This window comes from Thermobia domestica, chromosome 1, assembly GCF_964235325.1.
Source record: "Thermobia domestica chromosome 1, izTheDome1.hap1.1, whole genome shotgun sequence".
Classification (NCBI taxonomy): Eukaryota; Metazoa; Arthropoda; class Insecta; order Zygentoma; family Lepismatidae; genus Thermobia; species Thermobia domestica.
Window position 1 is genome coordinate 59,568,504 of NC_137454.1, and position 18,852 is coordinate 59,587,355.

An 18,852-nucleotide genomic window follows, 5' to 3' on the forward strand; every position below is an offset into this window, starting at 1 on the left:
CTCGTCTATAACGTTTTCTCTACCAGCCACAAACTTTCGACATGGTTCTGCGACATGCTGACAAGACATTACAGTCTCTCCGTAAACCTTGATCAGCTGCCGGTGAATTTCAGCCGCGGTTACGTGTTTCGCCCACAGAAATCGAATAACCGAGCGGACTTCTTCGCGAGACCAGTTTTCCAAACGAGTCGCCATTTGTATTTACTCTACAACTAGCGCTGTAGGTGGCTGAAACTGCACAGTTGCCAAATCCATGTATTAAAATTATTATACACTCCTCATTCATCTATATCAGTCGAAACTCCAGAAATATCACCCTTGTAACACTAGTTTCTGATCCTCCCTCGTATTTAGACGTGTGTTAGGATATAGATATTTCTTTTCCCAAGTTAACCTTCTCCCCAAAGACGAAACATATTACTGCTGGAGGGTAAATCAATACAGGGTTACATAAACACTTTAACGTTATTTATGTTATGAAATAACATTAAAACAAATTTTGTAATAACGTTTTATTCAACTTGAATACATAGATAGATATATTTTTAAAAAAGCATTCTTAGATGTGCTTTTGCACAGATATACTTTCTCTCAGTTTTGTCGTGCACGCAATACACTCACACATATATAGATATATTTTCTCATATGTACACACAATGTAGGAAACCTGTTTCACTTCACAATCAATTTGTAACAGCTTCACTGACTAGACATGCTTCAGTTACTCAAATACACTAAATTGTAAGGTTAATAATTGTCTGTTTCACTTTGCAGTTAACGAAAGGTATAATACCATAAACGTTACCGTACTTAAATTATATTTCTAAATTTAATCGTCGAATTCATAGACGAAGACATAATATAATGTTTGTTGATATGATTGATAGGCTATAATGTGATTTTTTTTTAAATCAGTACGTTATACATCGCTATTACGTCACATAATACTTTTGACGTTATGTTTTAAAATTTGTAGAAGATAAACATACTATTCAGGTCTTGTATCTCAAAATACGAGGTACGTCCGGAAAATAAGTGTACTATATTTTTGTAGGTTTCAAAAAATTTATTTAAAACAAAACTTCTACATGGCTACATCAGTACACATGTGAACTAATTTTCCACGTATTCGCCGTCCCTCTCAATGCACTTAGTGAAACGAGGTATCAATTTTTTTAAGCCTTGGCCAAAGAAGTTTACCGTCACCTCTTTTGCCCAATTCTTCATCTCCACTTTCATTTCCTCGTCAGTTGAAAAAATTTTCCCCACTCATGTGCATCTTCAGGAAGGTGAACAGATGATAGTCTGAAGGTGCCAGGTCAGGGGAATGCGCGAACCAGTCAAAATCGACGGTCATCTACTCTTTTGCTCATCGTGCAATCACTACGACCGTTTTTAAATTCACGGTACCATTTAAAGACACTCGTACGATTCATAATTCCTTTGCCATAAACTGAGTTGATCTCGTTAAAAACTTCAGACGAAGGTTTTCTCTTCACAACGACATAACGGATAACGCTATGAATCTTGCACTTGGCGGCAAATTTTATCGACATCTTCACGGGAGACGTTACTGTGGTCACAGTTTGGGGTCGCAGTGACGCGTGATTTGGCTCGCGGGAAAGAGTAGAAGCTAAGCTACACGTGTGACCAATATAGCAATAACCAATTCCCTCTGTCCGCGAGGGCCCTAGTACATTTATTTTGTGGACATGCCTCGTAGAAAAGATAATATGAATCGATTACGTTAATGTACGTATCACCATTTACGCACTAAAAGTAGGACAAAGCGTTACAACACTTCAGAAAAAGTGCCTTATACTGTTTCGCGTGGATCTTCACACTTCCTCAAAAAAGATTAACTGGTTGAAGACAGATTGATACCAATCTTAAAACATTAAACTTACTTTTCTTTAGTTATGCTAAATTTTCCCTTAGGATAAATATGTATACTAAGTTTTACTTAGCTCTTAGTGCATATAATAGTCAGGAATACTTACGTTGACTTAGATTTTTAATTTGTAATCATTTTTATTTAGTTGTCTGTAGGAGATAGGTGCATCTTGTTGATAAAACTTTAAACAGCTGCACAATTACTTCTCAGAAAGTAAAAATTATTCCCATGACCACCGTACGAACAAAATTTCTGTGATCTTAGAGTTTATAGAATTTCAGTTAAGAAGCTTCAGAACTGCCTATTGTCAGCGAACATAAACATATCTTAAAAGCGAGAATTTTATCACCGGGGCTGGAAAAATGTGCATTCTTTATTTGGATATTATGCCAAGTTAAGAATAACTTATATATATATATATATATATATATATATATATATATATATATATATATATATATATATATATATATACTTATTTGAATAATATTCAACTATACCCATACAGCCATTCAAAATTCAAATTTTTACGTATACACAAAGGTATGGACTATTTTATCTTGTTACATTCTTTGCAGCTTAACTGGTAAGCTCGAAAATACCGTTTAAAATGCCATGCCTAAACTTGGCTTAATTATATGCAAATATATTTGCTTAAAACGTCCGAAACGAATTGCGCACCAAATCGTTAAGCTTATGATTATAAGGTTCTACATATAGACACAAAACTATTTTTTCTTTACGTTACCTGTGTACTTGAGACAACATAAGACTGTGTGAGGAAAGTCTAACAATATAGAAAGTTTACTAATCTATTAACATATCCCTTTACAGCTTTCCTCAACAGTCTTAAAATTTACCCGTGAAAGTGCTACTGTAACTTACTTTACATTTGTTATTGTGTACAATAATTGAAACGCCTACTGGGTGAAGGAATTAATTTACTACAAATGTAAATTTTAAGTTTCTTATCCTGTGTATCTTTTACAAGCTCAAATGAAACAAAGTATCATATGATAAAAGCTCATGGTTCATTTTAACACCTATATCCGCTGTGAATGGCGAATTTCACAAAAATGTTATAATAACTCCTTCATGCACCAAACCTTTAAATACCATATAACACTTAATTATCTAGACTCAATAAATAGATAAATAAATAAATAACACTGGGTTCCTGTCTCGCCTATTTTACATTCTGCAAATGTGAATACACATGCTTTGCTTTTTAAGATAATTTCTTAGACGAAAACGTCAACTGCAAAGTGAAACAACAATTATATTATTTATATCAGTCACATGGAAAAAATATATGTTGGTCCACCTTGTCACAAAAATCGTAACTTTAGAAACAACAATAATACATTGTTGGAAAAAAAGAAAGAAAGAAAATGAATTATACATGCAATAAATACAACTTATTAACAATTAAGTTTACAAAATTGGTGGTACATCATTACATAACTTAATATATGTAAATTAATCTTAGATGTGGTAACATAATACAGGTAGAGCATGGCTGAAAAACAGGTTATGTTCAACAAAATGTTGTTGAGCATATTTATGTATGGCACTTAAAACACAGTGCGATATGCAAGAGACTCGAGTACGCTTTGGCATAACTTCATTTAACAAGTGTCAAATGACTTGTGTTGTGCATATATAAACTTTGGTATTCACTAATCTGTGGCAGTGTTATACATGACTCCTCTTCTCAGTCTGAAGATTTACTATTAGTAGTAATAATGTTCATTCATGTGAGACATTAAAAAAATCATTATGTTAATTAGCAAAATTTGACATACACTTTACAGAACTACATATAAATTAACTATCAGGTAGTATATTGTTTTCTATACTATCATCACAGTTTAATGTACTAGGGGGATTGGGAATTTCAGAATCAGGTTTATTTTTCATGGTTTCCAAAGGTTCTTTGTTTTCTGGTTTCCATACTTTCGTTACTAATTCTGAACTTTCATTGTTTGCATTGATAATGGAAGCATTATCAGTTGGCTGTCCCATGTTGCCAGTGTTATTTGTAGTTTCATTCTCAGCATCACTGGACTTTTGCTCTGATGGCGATGAAGGTGAAGCATTACTGTTATCGCCATCAGATTCTTTTAATTCTTCCTGATTTTCGTCTTTGGGATCCTGTTTTTGGTTTGGATTACTTTCAGTAGATGATGTCGTAGGTTCAATCTTTTGCACAACGGAACTCCGCTGTAATTCTTGTTTATCGGATACTTTTTCTCCATTTCGCAAATCTATGTAAACAATAGGCTCATCTGACTCCAATTCTGGCTCTAAAAGCGGATGGAATCTTTCATTGCCTGTTAAAGTGTTTCCTTTATCTTGAAATACCAACTGTTTCTCATTCGTATTAAACGAGTCAAATCGATCTATGCTAAAACTCAACCGACGACTTTCAGTATTATCAATAAGATCTATTTTATTCTCTTTCCCTTCATCGTCAGGATACGACCATAATTCCATTTTCTCACATTTCATATATGCTTCGGGTCTGAAAGTTTTTTGCTGTCTAAAATGGAGTTTGTTGTGTTCTCGAATGAAATGAAACTGTGGCACGGTATAATCACAATAGTTACACACGTAAGTGCTTCTGTTTCCATTTACACTAATATGTCGCCTCATGTGACTTTCCAAAGCATCTTTACGATGATTACTGTATGGACAGTACGTACATGAAAATGTTTTTCTTTCTTCTTCTTTCATGTTTACGGAAACTATTCGCCTTTGCTGTAGGAGCAACTGCTGGCGCTCTACTGCTGATAATTCCTGTACTGGCAATGGTTCTTGAGGAATGCTGGTTACAGATTTCGGTACCTTAGATTGTGAAGCTTCATCAAGCATGTTCACAGCAGATGTGTCCACATTTTCAGATTTGATTTTCACGAAACCATTTTCTCTTCCTCCCATATTCCGAGCTTCTTCGCTTTTCTTGTGCTTGCGAACGTGTTGCACATAGTTCGCATAATATTTAACAGAATAATCGCATTTCTCACAGCAGTATCTTTGATTGGATCCATGTAGTGACAAATGAACTTTGTATTGTTCTCTCTTCTCAAATGCCGATGGACATTTAGGACATTTGTAGCGTTTCTCCTTTAGTTTTCCGTTTTTCAGGTATGTTGGATATACAAATGCGGGATTACCGTGAACCATAGTTCCAAACTGAGGGTCCATTGTTAACGGTAAATGAGACGGTTCTGTGACATTATTTCTAATTTGAGAAGTATCCGCGCTATTCATTTTCTGTGCTTCTCTTTGCTCGAAGAGTTCGGTTCCTGACAAAGGGACAGACTGTTTATGTATTAGCTTTCCTTTTGGTTTCGGAACTCGATTCACTAATCCTTGCTTGTGTATCATCTCATGCCTGACTAAATTTCCATATGTTTTCACGGCGTAGTCACATTCGCTACATTTATATGGTCCCGCGCCTCCATGTAATGATATATGATATTGTAAGGCCATTGATTTAAAGAATTTGGCTGGACATTTATCACATGGATATTGTTTCACATACGAATTGACATTTGTGTCTGTGACTTTAGTCTGTGAAATATTATGACCCTGTACAGCAGATGCTTCCACAGTCTTTGTGGTACTAATTACCCAAACATCTGATGATTTTAATAAATTGGAAACACCTAAACACTGCACCAACACGGTCTGTGGTTTAGGGTATTCAGCTGAAACTGGGTGTATCTGAACCAAAATATTCGTTCGTTCCTGATATTCTTTCGTGTGTACTTTCAAATGCGCTAACAAATGAGGTTTCTGTCTTGCGGTGTAAGAGCACACATCACATCTATGGGTAAGACGTATACCGTGGAAACGCTTATGAATAATAAGTTCTTTCTCAAAAAAGAATCTGGCTGGACAATCCTGACAGAAAAACAGTTTACGTTCTTCAGGTGCGTCGACGGACATGCTATTATTTTCATTTGCGAAATTACTGGGTTCTTTAACAGGACTATTTACTGTTTGACTAATTTTCATTAATGAATTATCTTCTTCTTTCTGCGGTTGGTATTTACCATCAGCTCCGAGCTCATGTAGCTGAGCCTCGTCTGTTTTACTAGAATCCACTAATCCATGGACATGTATATAAGTACTCTGGTGCACTTTTACATGAGCTGACAGAACACCTGCATTGTTACAACTGTAATTACAGTGAGAACACTTATGAGGTTGAGTTAAGGTTTTCTTATGGCGATGCATCTTTTCGTGTTCCTGGATATTTATTTTTCGGATATTCACATGTGGACAATAACGGCACTTGAACATCTTAAAGAATTTGCCGCCTCTTGATACCCACACGAGCGGAACTTGCGACATTTTACTGGTTTCAAGTGGTTTTGGTTTTGGAACAATAATATTTTCCTGTTGCGAATCATTTTCAGTTTTCCATTCTCCAATTTTATTCTCTTTCATAACATCAGTGGTGTCTAGTTTCTCCATTTTCCATTCACCTAAAACTTTCGTCGGACTTTTTTGCGGTGGAACTGTAATTCCATGTACTCGTAAGTGTTGATGCAACAAATGCCTCCGAGTAACACTGTAAGTGCAATAATTACACCTGAAAGGGGCACCTCGAGGACGATGAAACTGCTTATGGTAGAGAAACTGACTTTTACTGTTGCTAACATACGGACATCCCAAGCACTTGTATCGTTTGTTGCAATCCGAATTTGGTCCAGTAATAGGAGCAGCAGCGGGAAACTGTAACAAGTAAATAAATAAATTATGATAAAGTAAACTAAATCTGTAGACAATGTACAAAGGTGTATCAAAAAATACGGTTAATTTGTCTCTAAAGCACAGAGTTTTTTGTGCAACTAATTAATTTTCTTGAATGTTGCAGGGGCCAAGGTGAGAAGTCTGACGGCAATAGCAGACTTCTATACGACATCTCATCTGGTACCTAGAGCAATTTAAAGATGGCGCATCGACTTAAACATTACTACAAGGAGGAGGTCCGCGGTGTTATTCGTTTTTTATGGGCCAAGGGACAGAAACCATCTGACATTCATCGAGAATTGGTACAGGTCTATGGAGAGTGTTATGTCGCAGAAACAATGCATGTGTAACGCAACGCATTCGCAAGTAGTAGGAAGACTGTGACAGATGATGACACAAGTGGCAGGCCAGCAACGTCCATCACCGACAGGAATGCGTGTGACGTGTATGAGATGATTCGTGAAGACAGGAGAGTGAGGTTACATGACATTGTAGATATATTGCAAATCTCATATGGTCTAGTGAGGAATGTGATCCATGACCAAAAATACCTTCGAGTGGGCATTTCCCAGACCCACCTCACACAATATACCCACGGAGGAAATTCGTTCTTCATCGCATCATAACGGGAGATGGAACGTCAATACCTCTATGGACACTTGAATCAAAACACCAGAGCATGACTTGGAAACATCCGTCGTCACTGCCGGCCAAGAAATTCAAGACAAAAACATCTCCCAAGAAAACAATGGCTACTGTGTTTTGGGACCATCAGGGTGTTATTCATATTGAATTTGTGGTAAAGGGTATGAGCATTACTGCGGACACGTACAGCCAAGCCATGGACAGGCTAAAAGCAGCCATTCGTGAGAAACTAAAAGTTGCACTACGAGAGGGAGTGTCGTTCTGCCCGATAACGCAAAACAACATGCAACCCAACGGACCTGTACACATACTATGAATTTCAAATGGGAAATTCTTGACCATCCTAATTTAGCCCCTTCCAAATACCATTTGTTTAGACCCATAAAGAAACACCTCCGTGGGCTGTTTTTCGATACACTGGGGTACAACAGGCTACGGACCTGAAGCAACATTTCTTTTCGTTCTTTTGGCATGAACGATTTGGTGTCAGTTTGAAATACATGTTTGGACTGCAATGGTTTCTATATCGAATGTTAATGTGACACCATGTGTCAAACATGATACACTTTCAGATATTTATGTCTGCACGTTTTTCAGTAAATCGAAAGTTCGCCTTACTTTTTGATACACCTTTGTACAACTGTAATGCTTTAATATATATGTAGAATGAATGTGTAAAAAAGAGAGGACTCGATGAATTAATGAGTCATAAATCTAAGGTCTTCCCCTTTCCTGGCTGTAGTGAAGCTCTCCTATTTCCTCTGCTCTATCTATTACACACATAACAGTTGCTGTTCATGTTATTTCATTTAATCAACTTACTTCTAGTATTTTTTGAAAGCACTTTACTATATCTGTGAGATTTAGGGTGAGGATTTTTCTACCAAACAGCAGTTCATAGAAAATTCATGCAGATCCATTTTCGCATTACCACTAACAAATTCGGACACTTGAATTTGATGTTTGTATCAGTAATTGTGGTTTCTGTTCGTGTATCAACAGATTCTTCACGAATAAACAGTATCCTCAGCACGAATGAAGTAGAAACCAATTTATTCTGTTTTGAATTTGAACTACTTTCCAACAACAATCATAACAGTGAAGTATGCATTACATACGTATATTTTCGTTAATACGTATTTAACAAAAGTATAGTCCTATAAAGATCATATTTTCTAAGGATCCTTAATTTTAATGCGGTTTTATGTAATGCAAATTTTTTTTACAAAATTTACCTTTCTTCTTTCCTCTTTTGACCAAAACTCTGTGTTGTGTTTTGCCATTATCAACTTTATTTAAATATAGTGCAATTCTCTTCATGAAAATGAAAGAAAAAAAAAATGTATAAAACAGGAAATTACTAATAATACTGTTAATTCATTTTGAACATACAAATAATTTTATTTTAGATTTGAACGATTTCTAGTGTTACTTATCAATATGGATCCATACACTTTAGAATGTAAAGATAAGGTAATATTGCATTTGAAATGTCAAATTGAGCTGAGCGAGCTTCCGAGAAACGCGCGGTGACACAAACTGCAACTCCCTACGTTATATCAACTGAAAATATAATTTGTTTGCCATTCCTTAAGAACATGATCAAACTTCGATATTTCAGCGTATAAAAAGAAAGAATTGATAGATCTCGCCTTCGAATATGCTCCACTGCTTAGAAATCCTTTCATGCCTTTTTCACCCTTCTAACCTCTTTATGGTACATTCGACGGAATGACGAATTTGATACTTGTTGCATCGCATATACCATTTCTAATATTTTAAAAGTCTTAAGTACTGGTTATAGGGATAATATTAATCTTATCCGACATCAAATTTTAAAAATACTAAATACATAATAGTCCGAAAATGGTTTTACAAAACTAATCGTCTGTAATGAGTAAACCTTGACTTTATGCTCCACAGCGGGTACACAAATTCGTTTCATGAGCCTTCTTACCTGAGCTAGTGACAATACACTTGACACAATAGAGAATTTGTATTTCTATATATATTCAAATTCGAAGTATGGGAATTCTTCCACTTTACTTAAATATTCAAGCGAAGACTATTCAACGGTTCGAAATTGCTTTTGGACTTTCAACAACTGAACCAAGGTTCAGAAACCAGAAAGTTCATAAATTAATCTTACAGCGAGTACTCTTGTAGTAAAATATTGAACTAACTTATAGATGTGACCAGGGATGTCTCCAACCAAAATCCATGATGCACCTTTTTCGTCTCTACATTCAACTGATGTGTGTCCCCCAAAAAACAAATATCTGCTTTTTAACTTTCTCATTACGTTTGCTCTCCAATAACTTATATTTATGTTTCATCATTGATTACATGTATGGTTCTTTTATAAATTGCGTACTATTTATCCCACTAATCGGTTTAAATGTATCATTTTTGACCTTCTATTCTGGGTACCCCTGGAACTGTACTATGTATAGTCCAATGTTGAGTATATGGGACAGTTTTTTTTGGCTACCATTCCTCTATGGCACGATCGATCGTTCATAATAATAATAATAATAATAATATATTCATGATACGAACTTTTCTCTTGGTGACTTCTCTTGGTGGATCCTGAATAAAAATTTGGTTAAGATTCTCAAAAAAGGAAGGATTTTGGGGCAAAAACGCACAAGTGGACCATATGTTTTGACAGTTAATAAACCTCAGGTTATAGGTCCGCTTTGGTTATTATTTTTTTTTAAAGTACTTTTGAGTGGTGAGAATGTGTATTCAGCAACGTATACTTTATTTCTTTTATTTAATGTTGGTCCTGGGCTAATAAATGTATAGTTCTGCATATTTATTGATTTATCGAAGATAAGAGCAGCAGTGGCTTTCGAAATAATTTGGTTGTAATAAATACGTTAGCACTGTAATTTACCCCCCCCCCCAAAAAAAAAACTCTCGAAAACCTGCCTGTGAGCAACCCTGATCGTACGATTGGTCTGTCATTTAGTCATAGACATCTTATCCAGTTCAATTATGAAATTAGCCTGTCGTGCCTGTCCTGTCCCTTATCAATTAGACATCATTATTCTTAGAAATTAAAGAAACCTACAGCATTGTCAAAAATAATACTTTCGCTGATGCTTCATCATACAAGGAAGAAAAGTGGAAGGACAGCATATAGGAGACAAGATTGCAGTGAAAAATTCTAGTCTAACGCCACGATTGGTTCCATACATTTACCTTACATAGGATTCTGCGTAATTCAGATGTTTATTATTAGATAATTGAGACCTTAAAGAATGATACAGAAAGACCAATTAAAGTTGTACTGTTTCGTTTCAACAGAAACGTCTAAGAAACAACGTTCAAAGTGGGTAGGGAAAACAATTTTTGTCTTCTTGGATTGTATTTAGCATGTCAAAACAAGTATTCATGCAATTTTCGCAACTCGGCCACCATTGGTTTGGCAGAAAAATGTATTTAAAACTTCCACCTTTTATACAATTTTCCCCTTCTGGCAAAATCATAGATGTTAACTCAAGCCCTAATTAAAATAGAAATACAAATTATTCAATTTAAATTGTAATTAAGCGACCTTTCGTTTGGTATAAGTTTAATTTGAATATTCCGAAAACTGAAATAACAGAGGAAAGTTGAAAATGTTGAAGTTCTAAATACATTTCTCTACCAAACCTATGGCGATCGAACTGCGAAAATTTTCATGAGCACTTGCTTTAACATGATGGATTTAAAAAAAAAAAAAAAAAATTTCTATGCCCATCCAAACGTTTGCCTTAAGTTCTTTCTATAAAGCCAATTCACGAAATAATAAAACAGCACATGGCTACATTTGCATTGTTACAAACATGCGACGAAATTAAACAAGTAACGTAGTTCTAGAGGCGACCTACACAACAGATTTACTATACTTTAAATTCTAAAGACGCATTCATCTATTACCTATGGCTGTAGCAAGTTATTTGAGTCATAACTGAAATATGTCTTTCTAGCTACATTATATAACCTGTAATAAATATGTAACCTACTTGATCTCCTGTAGGTTCCGCATTCTTTTCTTGAGTTGTTCCTCCTTCTTGTACTTTAGCTGCCAATTGCTTCTGCGGTAGTTTACCCTGCATTGCTTTTGAGATATAGTCTTCCGGTTCGTTGATTCCGTGCAACTGCATGTGTTGCAGTAAATCCCTAAAAGTATTTATATAATAATGAAAATATCCACATTATCAAACCTTTAGAAATTTAAGAAATGACACTTAACACGTACTTTGAAGCTTATGAAAGTAGACTCTCCGCATCAACAAGCACTACGGAGTAATGTGTAAAAGGATTGTCCAAGATAGATAGTTGTGAAGAATATTTAGTGAGACTTTCATCCTGCAGTGGAGTGAATAAAATGATATACAGACATTTTTCAATTTAATGGAAACACCTGAAAAAGTATGACTTTCCAAATGAATATGGGTTGGACCACCTTTCACCCTAAAAACAGCTCTAATCTGATGTAAAATGAAAAAAATGAAATGATTTTTTTTGTTGTTGCTGTTGTTGATCAATTTCACAACTATACTCTCTAGAAATGGCGGTTGTTGAATTACGATGCCGAGTGTTGCAGTAAGAAAAATTGGAGACAGAAGGTACAAACTGGATTGCAAACTAGCCAACGTAATTGTGACGCAGTCACCTAAGTGACATATAAATATAAACAACATTAAAAAAAAAAAAATGTTCACAGTGGAAAATATTAAAATGCATTTATGTTCAGGGAGATAATATCGAAAGATAAGTGCAAGCATAATGAAGAAGCACGTTAAATAAAGAAAACATGAAATATATTTTGGAAATTCACAAATTTTAGGATAGGGTTAACAAGACTCTGATCGAGCAGCGATGGCTCTGAGGTAGAGCGTTCACCTCTAGATGTGCGTGGAGTCTCTGGTTCCATGCCAGCTCACACCAAATAAGCTTTGTGGTGGACAAAATATGGTGTACGTGGATTTTCTCCAGGTTCTTCCGTTTCTTCCACTTTTTTTATTTCATCATTATCTTCCATCTCATCATTACCATCTTTCTTAGATAAACTACTGACTAATATAATTAAGAAAGAAAAAAGGAATTACCATTTTTTTTTAAGCTTTCATTTTTATTATTACCGGTATTTTCATTTCTCGTCATTGTTTATTTTAAAACGAAAGAATTTACAATGAAACCATTACTACGGAAAGAGACGCTGTTGCTGTGTTGTCTTATACATTTATCAGATCTATCATAGCAATTATTAGCTTATTGATGCTTTCCTTTGGTTGACGACAGTTATTCATACAAAAGAATTATAACAAACATAATAGTAAACAAAATTTATAGAATAAAACTAATTATTTTCCTTTAAAATATTGCTCGTGACTGCCCTCAAATAATAATAATAACAGGATGATAGTTCTTACAAAGAAAGATACTTGATCAATAACTATATTATATATATATATATATATATATATATATATATATATATATATATATATATATATATATATATATATATATATATATATATATATATATAATAATCAGGGTTGGCTGGTTTAAACCAGCTGTTTAAAAAAAAAAAAAAAAAAAACTGGTTTAAACCAAAAAACGAAAAATGTTCGTAAAAGTGTAACTATTCGTAAAATCTTGATGAACACACATTTGTGGGTTATCACGTTTCACTTCTGTATATTATTCGTATTATATTCAGACCGAAATTCCCCATTCATTACTCAAAAAGCTTATACTACAAAAGAAACTTTTTTAAATAAGTTTATGAAAGCTTCTTTTGTGATTTTTTTATAGTTTGTTATTATTGTTTTGCAATTGCAACCAAAGGAAAATTCTAAATATTTTTTCGTTTCAATAATGTTTGCTATTGATAAAATACTTCGAAATGTCGTAGTTTTTGGGAGGGGGTTCATACAAACCCCACGAGAGGCATTTATTGAAATCAGTAATATCTTTGGTATTTATTTATCTATAAATGAGTCAGAGCCAAAGTGGACTCAGATAATTCGTATCTTTATTCACTTTTCCTTTTTCTTATTAATATGCAAAGTAAATCGTTGTATTTCTTTAACTTGGACTAATGAAAGTCGTAGTGAATTAACTTGGACTACCAAAAAACCGAGTTTTTTGGTTTTTTCAATAAAAACCATGGTTTTGCCAACCCTGCTAATGATAGATGGAATTGATTACCCTATAAGAAACCGTGACTTCTTAACACGAAACTATGAAGAAATTACCTCTTAAGTGCAACGTAGAATGGACAGAAGAAACACTTGAAAATGGCACCAGGTTGCGCAACATGCTGCTTTTGATGTGATGACAGTTCTCCTGAAGACTGGCCAACAAACGGACACTTATCACAGGAATGTTTGCTTCCTTTTTCACTATCAGTTGCATCTGTAACAAAGTAAAAACGTCATTTAGAAGCTTAAGGAAGTAACTTATTTCGTTCTTAACTTATGAATTTATACTAATACGCACATAATTTTGAGTAGTTAATAAGGGAGATGAAGATAAAATGTTTATTGAAAAACAAAAGAAATAAAGGAAATGTCAATTATTTTGTGCAGTTTGTATAAACCCAAGTGATAATTTTCCTTTCATTTTTAACCTATTCTACAACACTTTCTCCATATTACTACATGAAACATTATTTATTTGCACATATTTTTCTGGCATATATGGCCTTAAGCCCGTCACATATGAGAGACGACATCTCTTGGCGAACACACTATCCGGAGAAGGGGGAAGCAAGGAGTCGGCCTGAGACCTGTATGTTTGGTACCATTCCGGCATTTGCCTGTGTGAAAGAGGAAAAGCCTTATTCAAGATGTCTGGCCTGAAAAAGCTGTTACATCTTTTCGAGTGCATTTCCCCACGGGGAATCGAACCTGAAACCGCCCACACCGAAGGTGAGAGCGTTCGCGACTATGCTACGTGAGACTACCTACATAAAACAGTAAGACAGCACGTGAAAGCTATTGTTCTAGATAATTAAACTATGACACCTTCCTTGTGTGGAGATATTTTGTCGGTTAATTTGTTGATTTAAATGAACAAAATATTTTCACATGAAAGAGTTGTCACATATTATTCAAGGTCATTTGAAGTTGATTTCAATTTTAACAAAAAATATTTGAAGAATACTGCTTGGTTTTTTAAAACTTCCTCATTTAAATATACACACTTACCCGAATTCTTTCTTCCTTACCATTTCCATATTATTTTATTGTACAATAAAAAAACAGTAGGTATTTGCTCTCGAAACTAAAAGGAAGGATTACATTCGACATCAAACAACGAAATATTCGCATTAATAAAATAGTTGTGTCTTAGCAAGTATTTCCGCTGATAATTACTTCATAAACCAAAATAATCACTATTTAACATTTTTAAGATACATTAATAATTCACTGGGAAATTTATCTCAAACACTAATATCCATATTTGTAAGAGAAGTACAGTAGCAATTCTATAATTTATGAAGTAACTACCGTATATTTATAGTACTACTGTACCCTTTAGTTTTGCATGAAATACCGGGAAAACTGTATGATTAATAAATTACATAGAATGAAGATTATTATTATTATTATTATTATTATTATTATTATTATTATTATTATTATTATTATTATTATTATTATTATTATTATTATTATTATTATTATTAATGCTAAAAATAATAGTGTGTTTTGATTGCTGTTATCGACTTGCTCTTCAGTCAGGGAAAACAAACTGCTAGCTTTTTCCTTGTTTGAGGCCATTACTAAGGCTACCGATTCTATTTAGAAACATCATTATATATATATAAAAAAAAACAAAAAAATTGAATTTATGGATTCAATTGCATTTTGTAAGGAACTACTCGTATAATTACAACAGAAATAAACCATTCCAATTAGGCATACTGCGTAACTTTAATAGAAAATAAATTAATTAAAAATGTTATTACCTTTGTTCTGAACATTTTTCTCTGAATTTTTTTCTCCAAGTACAACTTTCTTTTCTGGTTTCAGTCCATCCTTTAGTATGTTTACAACTCGAACATCTCCACTGTGTTTCAAACGACAATGGCGCTGCATGAAGTAAAATACATCTCGTTAATCAATTATATAAAAATAATTAACGCTTATAATTTCTGTCATAAGAACACTTAAAAATTGCGTATTCTACACACAAACACACACTATATATATATATATACACTTACGTAAAATATCAGCATAATTCTATAATATAAAGTACTATCACATTTAAAAGAAGCGTTTTGTAATTTCTGTAATTTCTTTGCTGCATTTACGTTACAAATCAAAAGTAATGTAACTCTATGTAAAGTTAGTATTTTCATTCCTAAGAACTATATTTTAACTTAAGAAACACTCAAAGAGAAGGATGGATTGCTATTTTACAGTAGTTCGACTGCCAGCTTGTAGTGGTGTTTCGAAAATTATAGTTGGAAGAAACTGTCCCTACAAATTGAACCTGCCAGGAACTATAAACTAGACAAAGTTGTTTAGATAGATCTTTCTTGTATGTAAGCTACAACTGTACACTTAAAACAATAAAGTAAGAACAGACACACAAAATATTATGCTAAAAAATACATAATTTTCATTATTTCTCTAAATTTTATGACTTTTTAAATTTCCATATTATGATATGAATAAGTGTCTGAACGGTATGTTCGTCCGTCTGTTGACAAGTATTGGAGCAAAAATGGCCAGAGATATCGAGAAGCTGTTTTTCTGTAATCAACTCTGCGTCTCAAGGCAACATACCATCATCACCCGAGCCGAAACCTATCAAAACCACAAGTAGTTTGAAATTTAATACTTCCGTTTCAATATTCATCCGTAGAGCAAAAATGGAGATATTAAGAATTCTTTTATTTATTTATTTATTTATTTAATCTATTGAGCGTTCGAAGAATAGGCTTTACTTTCTCCGTTAATCCTTTATTCAAACCAGAAGTGGTAGAAATCAAGCTTTTCCGGTTTGAACATTGATTGCCATAAAACAAAAATAGTAAAAGTTTCTTTCTTTTTCTTTTTTCTTTTTTTTTTTCACAATTGCTTGAGCGTCTCAAGAGAACATATCATATCACCACCTGCAAAACATTACCTAACCGAAAGTAGTTAAATTTTAGTCATATTCTCGTTTTTTCCGTAGAGAAAAGGGCTGCGGTGACTCGGTGGTAGAGCGTTCACCTCTGGTGTGTGAGAATCCTGGCTCAATCCTAGCTCACGCCACGTGGGTTTTATGATGGACACACACCATGTTCGTGGGTATTCCCGGGGCTCTCCAGTTTTCTACCATTTCCTTCATTCCACCATTTCATTCATTTCTCATCATCACCGTCTACAAGGCATAACCGAAGAACGTAAAACTGAAAGATTTCATTTCATATTTTTTCTCATAGAGCAAAAACTGTAAAAGATATCGAAAGTAGTTTTTGACGCAGATGTGACGTGCACCATTAAATATTTATTTTTTATCAACGTTATTCGAGATTTTTTTAATAATTATTATTTGACGTTAATTTTCATCACAATACTGCGACAACCCCACCCACAATATGTGAGGTCACAGGAATTTTTATTTTTATCATCTACGAGACCGGTTTGTGGTATTAGTCTCTAGATATTGCAGGAATTTTTTTAAGGAAACAAATTCCTTCGGTAAGCTTTGAACATTTCAATTAGATAATCTAGAAGCAAGAATATTTACAAATAAATAAAGAATGAATTAATACTCTCTTTTCCTCAAATAATTCGTACTTCTTCACATCTGGGATGAAATGTCTGGGTTCACCATTGTTCACAGGAATGTGTGAGTGCAAATGATTCTCAAATACATGTCATGACCGATCTACAATAACTTTTTCACATAAATTCTCCCGAGAACAGTAGTTATCAGAGGGTTCTCCATTAGACATAACAATACTGTGTTTCCTATTACTACTTTTTCAAAAAAAAAAAAAAAAAAAAAAAAATATTTAATCTACAGAATACGACTGCTACTATTACGAGAATACCTTTATCTTGTGAGAATGAAAAAAAAAAATGTCAAATCATGCCACAAGTTACAAGATATTGTTCTGCCCTGATTAACAACATCTACAACACCGAATACATACTGAACCTCGGATCACATACAAAGATATACAGCAGCCTATATAGTCCATATAAATAATCTGCGTATTCTACTGTATTCACCAATATTACATCTTTTTTTTTTTTTCTTTCAATCATTACATTAATAATTATGTACATCGATTAACTAAATGAAACAATGATACAACGGCAGCAACAAACTGAACACAGCTACAGAACTTAATAAGGAGAGAAGCATCACAGAAAGCCTACCAGCAGAGATAATTGTTCAAGGATTCTCATTTCATTATATTACGTTCAATTCATGAAAATTACAACACTAATAATAATGAAAAGACGAAGAAGAAATAACTAAATGTATAGGAATCTAAATGAAGAAACATATTGAAAAGGCAAACTGTCTAAATGGGAAATATATCAAAATCCTCCACTTCAGAGCCGAACTTACTAAAATAATATAGAATTTATCATTTTTATTTTGCTTGTTTTTCATAAGTGAAAGGCGATAATGAAATGCAACTTACCACAATCATACAAAATGTTATTCTACAACATAAAATATGAACCTGAAGAATTTTCAGTGTTGCCATCTATAGAAATTACAGTGTTGCCAGAATAACATTTGACCAAAAATCTAAGTTAAGGCAGCGACTAGAGGAACAGACTCAACTGCATTTCATTACGTATCATGTTCTTTTGGTATCCTGTGAATTACTTTCTAAATAACATTATTATTTAATTTTAATAACTGTATGTTAAAACTATTTTATACAAACAAAATACAACTATTATTTAAAATTCACAGGGTACCAAAAGATCATGATACGTAATGAAATGCAGTTGAGTCTGTTTCTCTAGTCGCTGTCATAACTTAGATTTTGGGGGAAATGATATTCTGGTAACAGTGTAACTTCTATGGATGGCAACACAGAAAATTCTTCAGCTTCATATTTTCTGTTGTAGAATAACATTATCTATGATTTTGGTAAGTTCCAGTTCCTTATCTCCTTTCACTTATGAAAAACAAGGAAAAGAAAAATGGTAAATTTTGTATTATTTTTAATAAGTCAGGCTCTTAAGATTCACAGCCATCATAATCTTCGAACAGAACTGGAGCACAGAGGAGTCAGTTTAACATGAAATCTAATTTTTTAATTGACAACACTTGACAATAAATATTTTCCACAACTCGTTACAACAGAGACAAATTCAAGATTCCTATCAGATGATGACAATCATCGTGGGTTACAGCTGAATTGATGTGTGGGCTCATAGTCACCATTCCGCTAACAGCGAAGTTGCCAATGTTATGATGTAGGAGTGAGATTCGGCTGACATACTGTGCTTTCTTGGTGGGAAAAGAACCTTACCAACCTGTTGCAATATTCTCCCACTGGAAGCAAATTTCTCATC

At 33.8% G+C, this 18,852-nt stretch overlaps 1 protein-coding gene across 7 annotated transcripts in view; it reads right to left on the bottom strand.

Annotated features, from left to right (window-relative positions):
- Positions 1–497: 497 nt before the first annotated feature.
- The window catches only part of LOC145685135 (uncharacterized), a 263,787-nt gene continuing 245,432 nt past the window's right edge, over positions 498–18,852 (bottom strand). For all 7 annotated transcript variants that reach the window (XM_081757494.1, XM_081757490.1, XM_081757488.1 and 4 more), the window contains 4 exons: positions 15,279–15,402; positions 13,561–13,720; positions 11,317–11,473; positions 498–6,640 (listed from right to left, as the gene is read on the bottom strand). In XM_081757494.1, coding sequence (XP_081613620.1) covers positions 3,722–6,640; positions 11,317–11,473; positions 13,561–13,720; positions 15,279–15,402 — 3,360 coding nt within the window. In that variant the 3' untranslated portion in view covers positions 498–3,721. The remainder of the gene's footprint in view (positions 6,641–11,316; positions 11,474–13,560; positions 13,721–15,278; positions 15,403–18,852) is intronic.